The 11,078-nt window shown below is 60.5% G+C and overlaps 1 protein-coding gene across 2 annotated transcripts in view; it reads left to right on the forward strand.

Moving 5' to 3' along the window:
- The first annotated feature begins 2,445 nt into the window (after positions 1 to 2,445).
- Positions 2,446 to 11,078, forward strand: part of AP5Z1 (adaptor related protein complex 5 subunit zeta 1) — an 11,587-nt gene continuing 2,954 nt past the window's right edge. The window contains exons 1-13 of one of the 2 annotated variants that reach the window (XM_039226174.1): positions 2,446 to 2,520; positions 5,131 to 5,268; positions 5,529 to 5,715; positions 6,167 to 6,311; positions 6,520 to 6,632; positions 7,054 to 7,222; positions 7,554 to 7,694; positions 8,001 to 8,038; positions 8,125 to 8,287; positions 8,799 to 8,977; positions 9,610 to 9,752; positions 10,051 to 10,191; positions 10,726 to 10,837. In XM_039226174.1, coding sequence (XP_039082105.1) covers positions 2,480 to 2,520; positions 5,131 to 5,268; positions 5,529 to 5,715; positions 6,167 to 6,311; positions 6,520 to 6,632; positions 7,054 to 7,222; positions 7,554 to 7,694; positions 8,001 to 8,038; positions 8,125 to 8,287; positions 8,799 to 8,977; positions 9,610 to 9,752; positions 10,051 to 10,191; positions 10,726 to 10,837 — 1,710 coding nt within the window. In that variant the 5' untranslated portion in view covers positions 2,446 to 2,479. Of the gene's footprint in view, positions 2,521 to 3,413; positions 3,462 to 5,130; positions 5,269 to 5,528; positions 5,716 to 6,166; positions 6,312 to 6,519; positions 6,633 to 7,053; positions 7,223 to 7,553; positions 7,695 to 8,000; positions 8,039 to 8,124; positions 8,288 to 8,798; positions 8,978 to 9,609; positions 9,753 to 10,050; positions 10,192 to 10,725; positions 10,838 to 11,078 lie in introns of those variants that run through there. The other variant, XM_039226175.1, reaches the window with a different exon arrangement.

Consider the following 11,078-nt stretch of genomic DNA (forward strand, 5'->3'; position numbering starts at 1 on the left):
GTCTGCCCCACGCGCAGGCTCAGCTGTGGCTCTCAGGACTTGACCGCTTCGACCCCGCCTTCTCCCAGGTGCTACCTCTCTGGCCCTTCTGCGGCCGGCAGCGGACAGTGTGGCTGCCCCCAGGTCCCGCTGCTGGGTCAGAGCGGCTCTCACTGACGTGTGTGTGACCTTGGGCGCCTTCCCATTTTAGCTTCAGTCCTCTCGCTCTTCCTTCAACTGGTAATAATAAAACCGCTGCAGCTGTGCCTCGGGTTCAAGGAGATTGCTGACAAGTGGTGCTCGGCAGGTGGCAGGCCTCCTGTAAAGGCTGCCCGGCACAGACTCCCTTGGCCAGCCCCCTTCCTCGTCACTCTGGGGCCCCGGCACTTGCCATCCTCATTGCATCCTGGGTGCCAGTAGGGGCATCTCAGACCACCACGTCCGGGACTCTGACAGGTGAGTGTATTGTGCCCGATTCGCGAGTTCCCAGAGACCTCCAAGGAGCCGATACCGATGCAAATACAAAAGGGTCTTTATTACAAGCTCCAGCAGGGGCTCATCTGCCTACCTGTGTCATGGCAGCAAGATGAAGCCAAGAACAATAGCGAATAGGGTTTTTAAGGAGTAAGGGATGGGGGTGTTACAGTACATGTAGCATCATCACATAAGCACCAATTACAATTACAGCTTTGACCATTCAGTATCTGTGAGGTGTTCGTTACTTTTGGTGGGACCCAATCATGACTTTTGAGAATGCTTTGGAAATGACCAATTATGAGGTGAGTTCAAAGGGCCCACGTGGGGTTCAGGCAAGCAGTGAGAAATTGGCTAGTTTGTATCTGCAGTTCCCAGCCTTGACTCAGACCATAGGAATGTTTCTTTTTTTCTTTTGATTAGCTGAACTGAGGGCGGTTCGAGGATGGCTTTAGCCTTGAGCAGTCTGAGGCTTTTCCTGGGACTGGGACTGGTGCAGCCCGAGGTTGCTCTTAATGGAGGACTTAATTTTTGGCTCTTCAAGTGCCAGCCAATCCTCTCCCCGCCCCTCCCCCACATCAGGTGTGTCTTCGCTGCTCATCCTTCTGAGGCCCCCCTGCTCTCCCCACCCCGCCCAGACACCCCACTTCCCCAGCGCCCTGCTCTGACTCGGCTCCCTCTTCTCTCCATAGCACTGACTAGGCAGCTGCACCTTGGCATATTTGTCGGCTTGCTGAGTGTAAACTCCCCGGGGGCAGGGGCCGGCGTCCCCTGTTCACGGATCCCCAGAACCTAAAACACTGTCTAGCACAGCAAAGGGACACAGTCATGGCTTGCTCATTGAATGAATGACTCCCCAAACTCCTCTTCTGCCCCAGTCCCCAGTGAATAGCACCTCCCAGAAAGCCCGCATCCCGCTGTCGCCCTGATTTTTCTTTGTTCCTCTTCCTGCCCCCAAATCCCTCCCAGGTGGGACAAATTCTACCCATGCGGGTTTGCTGAAACTGCCTCCCTCCATCCCCGCGGCCTCTGCCTCACTCAGATGACTCCCCTGTGTCTCCGGGGCCACTCCATCCACTCTCTGTCCTAATGGCAGACACCGGCCCCCCGCAGGTGTACATGGGCCCCAGGAGGCAGGCCTGCAGTGCTGCCCGCAGTGCCTTTGCGAGCCCCTCCCCGCCTCTAGGCCCCACGGCCTCTGGGCTCAGGTTGGGCTCCAGTCCAGACCCTTTTCCCCAGCACCCTGCCTGCCCTACCCAGCGTTTCCTCCGCAGGATGGTCACCGGCCGGCGGATGGCCCTGCGTCCCACACAGTCTGCAGGTGGAATCCTGCCAACGCCTCCCCCAGAACTACTAGAACTACTCTCTAAGCCTGCGGCCCGCACCCTGGGGTTGGGGTGGGCATCGAATGAGACTTCTAAAACAGCTCTAGGGCCTAGACAGGTGCCACACGGAGGGCTCGAACATGTGCCCTGCAAACTGCCACACGCCACAGTGTTTCATGTTTCAGTTCTACTGAGCTGCGGACCCGCACACGCCGGTGTCGTCTGTGGTCAGGTAACAACCTAGGAGTGGGGCAGTGGCTCTGAGGCCGGAGAAAGGCCGCCTCCTAACAGCACCCGGGCGCCCAGAGTCCTTCGGGGAGGACCTGAGGCCTTGAGGTGCTGAAGTCACGGGGTCCTGGAGTCCCGGGGGGAAGAGGTTCCGGGGTCTGAGGGCCTCAGGTCTCAAGGGTCCGCGGTCCGCAACCCATTAAGGCGACCGCGAGCCCACCTGGGCCGGTGGCCCGAGCGCTGACGGCCCCGCCCCGTCGGACTGGCTCCACCAAAGCCCCTTGATCGGCGGCCGTCCTCCCTGCCCACGTGATGCGGCACGTGACGCGACCCGGAAGTGGCGGGCTGCGGGCCGGGCTGCAGGCGGGGCTTCTGGAGTTGCCGGCGGCGGCGGCGGCGGCGGCGGCGGCGGCGGCGGCGGCGGCGGCGGCGGCGGCGGCGGCGGCGGCGGCGGCGGCGGAGGAGGAGGAGGCATGTTCACCGCGGGGGCCGAGAGTCTGCTCCACCAGGCCAGGTGCCCCGGCCTTTCCCTGGGGGCTCCTGGCAGGGCGTGCGGGGGGCGGCGACTCGCAGGGGCCCTCCTGGACCCGCTCTAGTGACCCGGGGGACGGGGAGCACGCCATACAGGTCCAAGGTTAGGGGGCCCGGGGTGGAGGCCCGCTGACTGGCCGAAGGCTTGTGGGTGAGACCCCCTACGTCCAGCAGGAAGCGGGACAGCCACAGGCTCCCAGATGGGGTCAGGAGCACAGAGCCTGTTGGGATTGAGGCCAGCTCTGTGCCCCAGGCTCTGGAATTTGACACCATCTGAGGGTTGGGGGAGCCAAGGGAGGATTTGGGGGTTTAGAAAGGCGCTCTCCTGTGGAGGCCTTAGCTAGGTGGAGAAATTCCCACCGGCTTCTGGCCCTCGCTGGCCCTGGACTCGCACTAACTCCTCAGGTGCCGTTTTCTCACCAACTAACCAGTCATGGGACAAAGCAGAAGGGAGCCCAGGGCTGAACCCCCCCCCCGCCGCCCCCCTCCGTGAGACCGGGTAAAACTTGATGCTACTTGTATGCAAAAAAATACCTGGTGGCAAACTTTTTTTTTGAAACCCCAAAACCAGATCTGGCGCTGGACCAATCGGGGGAAGGACTCGGACAGCTGAAGCTGCTGTAATTTAGTGAAACAAGATCCTGGGTGTAGCTTAGGTTCTAAAGGCTGTGAATGGGGCAAAAACCTTCTGTGGCCAAAGTGACCCTGCTGGGAAAGTGCCTCGTGGATGTGTGGCACCGTGTCCCTCCCATCAAGGCCAGCACGGTCTGTGTCCCCTTCACTGTTGGACAGTTTTCTAATATTCAAGTTCCAGTGCTCCGGCCCTTGCTCGCTTGAATTTAGGGGGTAGGAAGTAAACATGGGTGTCCTTAAATACCAGCCTCTCCATCAACACGCGACAGGCCCAACCAACGTTCTTGACCCGTAAGAGCCAAGACCCACTCAGAAGTTGAGTGGGTTTCCCTCTCCCCCGATCCCCTCTACTCATGGTCCTAAATTCGTGGTATGAAAGGCAGAATGAATAGCCTTCACTGTCTAAATATTTCTTTCTTGTGGTACTTGGTGGGTGAGTGTGGGTGGGTAGAAGGTAACGTGTGGTTCGATATCAGTTGAGTGAAGTACATGAGGTGTGCAAGTCCTTTCTGTTTGAGGAAAGCCAGTCACTGTCAGGTGTTCTGGTTTTCACTCTGCTTCGCTCTAACCAAGCCCGTGATTTGGGGCAGCACTTGAAAATCCACTGTTGATGTCCGGGAGTTGGGATTTGGAGTGAATTTTTGTTCCTGAATTCTTCGGGGCTGGAAAGCAACGGTGGAAAAAGTTATTGGGAGCATCACCGTGAGCCGAAGACTGAGTAAAGGACAGGGGCTCTGAGAAGGGGGCCGTGGAGTGTGCAGCATGTTCGGGGGGGCAGTTCCAGAAGCCCCGGACAACTCTGCAGAGGCTCTGCATGAGGACTAGCGGGCAAGGGGTGAAGTCGGGGGCATTTCAGGCTGAGGGTCCGTGCAGAGAGTCAAGAGCAAGAGAAACAGGACTCTGTGATTCTTACATAACTGAGGCAGGCCCGGGACCCTGTACGAATTGTTAGTGTCAGTAGGAGCTTTGGTTTGACAGCACTGGGGAGCCATTGAGGGCTTTGAGCAGACTGCAATTTGGAGAAACTGCTAGAAAGGATTCATTTGGGAGGACAAGTCTCCCATGTTATTTTGAGACAGTCTGGTCCCCCTCAGTCTCATTAACCCAGATAGAAAGGGACCCAACCAGGCCTCTTGTCTTTCTGTGTCCTCTAACCACGGTTATGTTGTCTGTCACCCAATCCGATTCCGGCTGTGACAAGTAAAAACAAAAATGAAAATGGGATAGGAGGTGGGAGGGACACAAGAAGGGATGGAGAATTCCCTGAGGTTTCTCCCCCGGCCTTTAAGGAAGAACCGAAGACCAGACGCGTGCCCCCAACCTTCGCATCAGCCCGAGTCTGGGGGTGCCCCGTCTCTCATGGTTCAAAACCCCAGATTCCTGAGCTCGAGCACCTGACTGGTCCAGCAGGATTCAGTGGCCTTTAGCTTTGGCTCAGGGGGCAGATGGGGGCCCTTCTCCTAGAGTCCCCCAGAGGTCCCCATAGGACCACATCTCCTTGCTGTGTTATCTTGTCTTGCCGTCTGGACTAAAACAAAACTGTAAAACCAGGTTTCCATTTTGAGATTTTGTTTGATATCTTACTGATGCTCAACAGATAAATTTTTTAACTAAGCAGATTAAACATTGGGATAAGAAATTATAGTGAGCGTACCTTGCAGGGTCCCAAAGCTTGTCCTTTAATACGTAAGAGTCTGCTCTTGCTCCCAGAAACTAATCCTTTGAAAAGCAACTTATTTCAGGCTAAGTAAGTTGGGAGTGCCCAGCAGGGGAGGGGAGGGCCCCAGCGATGGCTGCGCCCCAGGGAGGGGGGGCTGGTGGCGTCCCTCTCCCACAGGACACCCGGGCTGCTCTGCTAGATGGGCGTTTCCTCCAGTCCCAGAGCCATTCTGTCCATTGCTCAGGGCAGCATTTCTGGGTCCCCCAGCACCAGGCGGCTGACCTCTCGCTCTCTGCTCAGGGAGATCCAGGCCGAGGAGCTGAAGAAGTTCTGTTCCAGGGTCGTTAAGCTGCTGCAGAAGGAGGAGCCGGGGCCCGACGCTGTGGATGCCCTGCAGAGGCTCTTCCTCATCGTCTCAGCCACTAAATACAGGCGGAAGTGAGTGCGATCATCTCTGGGGTGCTCCGGGCCCCAGGCCAGGCTCCCGGCACACCAGGCCACAGGCCCGTACCCGTCAGTGCGAGGCAGCTTGGCATGAATGTACGGGTTTGGCATTTGAGTCTTAGGTCCCCTCAAGCCAGTGCTGAAGGGCCTCGGATGCAGGAAGTTCTCTCTGCCCACCAGACAACTCCAGGTGGCTTCCCCGGGGGACTTCTGTGGTGACAGGCCACCTGCTCACACAGCCTTGTCCCCCCCAGGCTGGAGGACACCTGTGTCCACCTGCTGCAGGCCACCCTGTGCTCACCCAAGTGCCCCGAGCAGCTCCAGCTTCTCTGCGCTGCTGTTCTGAGAGAGATGTCCCCCTACGATGGCCTGAGCCTGTCCTGTGACCACATGCAGAGCACGCGGCAGCTGAGCCTGGTGGCTTCCGTGCTCTTGGCCCAGGTACGAGGCTATCACTGCTTAGGTGGGTCGCCCTGCCCTGGGGTGCCAGCGTGGGGTCCCTACTTGCTGCATGAGTGGGCTGGGCTTGGCTACCCCCTCCATTCGGCCACATTTCTAGCTGTCACTTGTGTCCCAGTCCTCCCGGCGCCTGTATGCATCTAGAAGGAGCACAAAGACCTGCCTCCCTTCCCTTACCCCTCCTCTAGTCTCCCCGCCCCCTCCTTCCATCTCCCACTCCTTCTTGGGGAAGGAGCAGGGCCCTGTGAAGGTCAATACAGGCCGCAGTTTTGGATGCAGGTAAGAGGTGACGTCACAGAAAGAACAAGGCTAGTAGAATGGCAGCCTTCAGAACTGGACAGTCCTTTTCCAGAAGTTTTCAGACCGAAATGGCTTGTTGCTCGCACACTGATGCAAGTCACCGCTTCCCGGTCCACCTGTGTTCTGTTTGAAGGGTGATAAAAAGGAGGAGGTCAGAAGCGTGGGCCAGCGGGTCTTCAGGGTCCTCGAGAGCCGGCAGCCCGAGGGGTCCAGTCCCAGGCACCTACTCCCTATCGTGTCCAAGATCGCCCACCTTGCCCCACACACCCTCCAGGAAGGTATTCGCCCTTCTGGAGAGGCCCCGGGGCGGGGAGGGTGAGGAGGCACAGATGGAGGCTGTCGGGGGTGGTCTGAGGGCACAGCGCCCTGTCAAGAGCAGCAGCTTGTTTTCTAGAAAGACCTACCAGTGCCCTTGCAGCCCGAGTCTGTGGGATTTACCTATTTCCCACCTGTTTTCCCTGCCCGCCACCGCCCACCACCCCCAAGACCAGACCAACCTGCTCAACAAGCGGCTGGTGGACTGGCTCCGTTATGCCAGCGTCCAGCAAGGGGTTGCCCACACTTCTGGAGGCTTCTTCTCCACACCCAGAGCCCGGCAGGTGAGCCTGGGGACTCCAAACGTCCCTGTTTCTGGACATCCCTGGGCCACGTTGGCCAGCTGTCCCACAGGGTCCCTTCAGCTCCTCCTGTCCTCCACTTCTCTTGGTTCCAGAATGATCCTCTGTCTCCACTTGGGTGAGGGAGCTTTGGGTCCCCTGGGGTCACAGCCCCCCAGCCGGTGCCGTTGTGTGCTACACCTGCTAACAAGTGTCGCTTATGTAACAAGGCCGCATGCACTCAGGTGCTGGCATTCATGCATCTCCCAGGGGGCTACTCCCATTTCTCAAATGTGGACAGTGGCTACACTTGGTGTGAGGGTGGGGCTCACGCTCCCACGTCGCCCCTCCCCTCCCCGGTGCCCATAACCCCCTTCCCGGTCCGGGTCCCCACAGCCTGCCCATCCTTCCTTGCCCCCCGCAGCCCGGCCCCATCACCGAGTTGGATGGGGCAGTAGCCACAGACTTCTTCACGGTACTGTCCACCGGCCAGCACTTCACGGAGGACCAGTGGCTGAATGTGCAGGCCTTCTCCATGCTGCGAGCATGGCTGCTGCACAGCGACCCCGAGGGCCCCAGCGCCCAGGACGCAGGTGGGACATCAGGGCAGGGGGCACATGGTGGGGGACAAGGGAGAGGTGAGGTCCTGGGTGATGCCGGTAGTCCTGGGGCAGCCTCGTCAGCACCGAGAGGCCCTTCCTGGTCGTGGATCAGGATCCAGAGTGATCACTGAGGGCAGATGTCAACAAGGGTGTCCAGAGAGCTTCCCAAACCTCTTCTCCTCCGCAGACTGACCAATGACGTAGACAGGCTGGACTTGCGGGAGGGGACACCTCCGCTCTGGTGAGGGCGGCCACGGTAACTCTTCTCGCCCCCGGAGGCGCTGGCCTGGGCGCCTTTCAAGCACATTGTTCTCCTTTCCAGACGACAGGTCGGAGCTGGAGGGCTCCACGCTGTCCGTGCTGTCTGCCAGTTCCACGGCCGGCCACCTGCTGCCCCCGCGGGAGCGGCTGCGGGAGAAAGCCTTTGAGTACTGCCAGCGCCTGGTGGAGCAGAGCACTCGGCGTGAGTCCCAGGAGCCGCGCCCCGCCCCCTCTCAAGGCCACGCCCCAGGCTGCTTGTGGGGAATAAGCCTGGGCAGCCTCTTTTCCCCAGGGAGTCTTTTTGTTTCCAGAAGTAGGCCCCGGGGAGCCCCGCAGTGGACAGAAGCCATCCCCAGCCCACAGGGCTTCTGCCCAAATCTCCTGTCTGCCCTGGGGCTGCTCTCTGCTCCCAGGTGGCTCACCACCTTGTCAAGCTTCCAGACAGTGTGCCCCTCATTCACTGTTCTGATGCTGACACAGAGATCAGTGGACTCTCTTCCTCCTGCAGGAGCCCTGAGGAAGGGGGACTCGGACCTGCAGAAAGCTGTAAGCACGGGGCGGGCAGGGCATCTGGGGTGCACAGGGCTCCCCAGCTCCACCCAACCCCCTGTCCCCTGTCCCCTGTCCCACAGTGCCTGGTGGAGGCCGTGCTGGTGCTGGACGTGCTCTGCAAGCAGGACCCCTCCTTCCTGTACCGCACCCTGTCCTGCCTGAAGGCACAGCTCCCGCGCCTCTGCACAGACCCGACCCGGGCACGGATGCTGCTGCCCATCGCCCAGTTCTTCCTGAACCACGGTGAGCCTCCACCTCACGCCTGGGAACCTGGCGCCGCCCGGAGAACCTTCTGGTTCATGGCCAAGGACAGCTTTTCTCTTCTTGTGGTTCTTTTTCCTTCGTCTGCGATAGAGTGTTGCTCTGAGGGCCTCTGAGCCCCAGGTGGGGTCAATTTTAAACAGGTTTATGTAGTGAATGAAAGTTCAGCAATGTCACGCCAACCTTGGAACTCTCTTTGCCATGAGAGGTTAGGGTTTCGTGGAAGGGGCCACAGAACCACCACCTTCTTAAGAATGTTCTGTGTCAAGTCACTCCGAGCAGTTGGTCTGTGGCCAGAGACTCCAGAGGAGCTAAATCAGCTCAGCCAGTTTTTCTTGTGTGGGATAGAGCTCCCCCCCCAGGGGCCCTGGGGTCCTGAAGACACGTGTGGTCCCGGAGGCTAGGCCATGACCCTGAGGGACTCCCCACTGGTAGCAGAGGTGGGGACACGCGTGCGGGGGCACCAGCCCTGACCATGCAAGGTGCCTTTCAGGGGAGGCAGCCGCGGTGGACTCGGAGGCCCTTCTCCAGCACCTGCTCAACAGGACCCCCTGCGAGCTCTTCCACAGCCCCCTGCTGGCCTTCGAGCTCGTGTGCTTCTGCAGGGACAACCTTCCTCTGTTTGGCAGGAACCTGGACATCCTCAAACGGAGCTTCCCCAACCTCCTCAAGGCACGTTCCACCGTCCTGGGCCAGAGCTGGGGGGACCGGGGGCTGGGGGCCAGGGCGGAGGGTGAGCTGTGGGGCCGCCTGGGGTCCGTGTGTCACACAGAAGCATGTCCCCACCAGGGACAGCCCTGTGCTGACCTCCTTCAGAGGAATGGGGCGGGTGTGGGGGGGGGCGGGGGACGGTGCCTGAAAGCGGTTGGTTCTCATGGAAGTTTGTCCCAATTGTCACATCCAGTGGGCTTGTCATCTGGGAGCCTTGCTGCTGAGCCCAGCCCTTTGGTGCTGTTGACTTCTGATGCCTTTTGTGACCAGTCATGGTTACAAAATTTGCCTTTGCAAATCACCTCGAGACACTTGTTTCTCTAGAGCGAACAAGGACGGCATGAGGAACGAGATTGTGTGGATGGTTGGGAGAAAGGGAATGTGGCAGCAGAGCAGGGACAGAGTGATCAGGTCAGAGTGTCCCAGGCTCCAGTGCCACAGGGGAACCCTCACCCCTACTGAGGGGCAGCACATCTGGGACCGAGGTGCCCTCCCTCTGTGGCAGCCCGTGGGCTCCGAGCCAGTGGCCCTGCTGCTAAGCTGCGCACACAGGCTCTCCCATCCCCGTTGAGCTGCCATACTTGTCCCTGCAGCTCCTGGCCTGGAACAGCCCACCCCTCACCTCCGAGTTTGTGGCGCTGCTGCCGTCGCTGCTGGACGTGGACACCGCCGTGGAGATGCTGCACATGCTGCTGGACCTGCCCTGTCTGACCGCAGCCCTGGACCTGCAGCTCCGGTGAGGCCAAGGGGCGTGCCTGGGCCCCTTCCCGCCTCCCAGTGACGGCACCTCCCCTGGCTCCTTGCCACCTGTTGGCGCCAGGCCCCAGCCCAGCTCTCTCAGCTACCCCTGGCCCTGGCTGCTCCTGGCTACCCCCATTCCAGCTCTCGCGGCTGTGGAGCCCCGCCCTGTAGGTGCCAGGCCCTGGGCCCATTCCAGTCACTCTGAGGCTCGTTGGCCTGGGTGCTGTGACATTATGGGGATGTCTGCTTTGTCCCCACGAGCTGAGTCCGGCCTCACACCTGCTTGTTCACAGGCTGTTGCCAGCCTCATCTGAGAGGCCGCTGTGGGACCCCTCCTTCAGGATTCCCAGCTGTCTGGAGGCCTCCCGGGACCCCCAGTTCCAGAGTCTTCTCCAGCACCTGTTGCGCACCACGGCCAGCGGGACCACGGAGAGGTGGGGAGCCTCTGGGGTGCGGCCCTGTCACCTGGCAGGATCGGGGGGGTCACCGAGGCCTTGGGGCCAGCTGTGTGGCCAGAGCGTTGTCCAGGGATGGGTGGGCCCCTGTGCCCTCAGCCGGCACTGGCCACATGCTCTGCTCTCCACCAGCTCCCCGGATCAGTCCTCAGGACCCTGTGAGGTATGCATTATGGGGACTCCATTGTACAGATGGAGAAACTGAGGTGTAGCACCCCCGCCCCGGGAGTGGGAGGGCTGGGACTGGAACAGGGCGTCCTGACAGCAGACCCCTCGCAGCTTGGCCCCATGCCAGCCCTCCCTGCGTCCCTTCCCGATGACAGGGGCAGAGCCACGGTAGGGAACACACGTGGTGACAAGTGTCCTGCTCTGAGGGGGGCGGTGCAAGTGGTCTCAGAACTTGGCTGGGGCTGCGGCGCCCTGACCGCCCTCCCTTCCCTGGGGCCCCGGCCCACATGCACAAGGCGGGGGAGCAGGTGGGCGGGACTCAGTGGGGTGCCCTGTGTCCTCCAGGTTGGGGCCACTGCACCGGCTGCTGCAGCCCCTGGCCAGCTGTGCCCGCGTAGTCCAGTGCGCCGAGGCCGTGCCCACCCTGCTGCAGGCCTTCTTCTCAGCAGTGACCCAGGTGAGCCCCCCACACCTGCGGGCGGGCGGGCGGGCGGGTAGACGGACGGAGGAATGGACAGCCACGCGGACGGAGACACACACACACACACACACACTGGCCCCCAAGGGAGGACAGCATCCCTGCACCTGTGGACAGACAGACACACACACACACACTCACACACACACACACTGGCCCCTAAGGGAAGATGGCATCCCTGCACCTGCGGGCAGACACACACACACACACACACACACAC

This window comes from Hyaena hyaena, unplaced genomic scaffold (genome assembly GCF_003009895.1).
Source record: "Hyaena hyaena isolate Hyena2069 unplaced genomic scaffold, ASM300989v1 scaffold_20, whole genome shotgun sequence".
In the NCBI taxonomy this organism is placed as follows: Eukaryota; Metazoa; Chordata; class Mammalia; order Carnivora; family Hyaenidae; genus Hyaena; species Hyaena hyaena.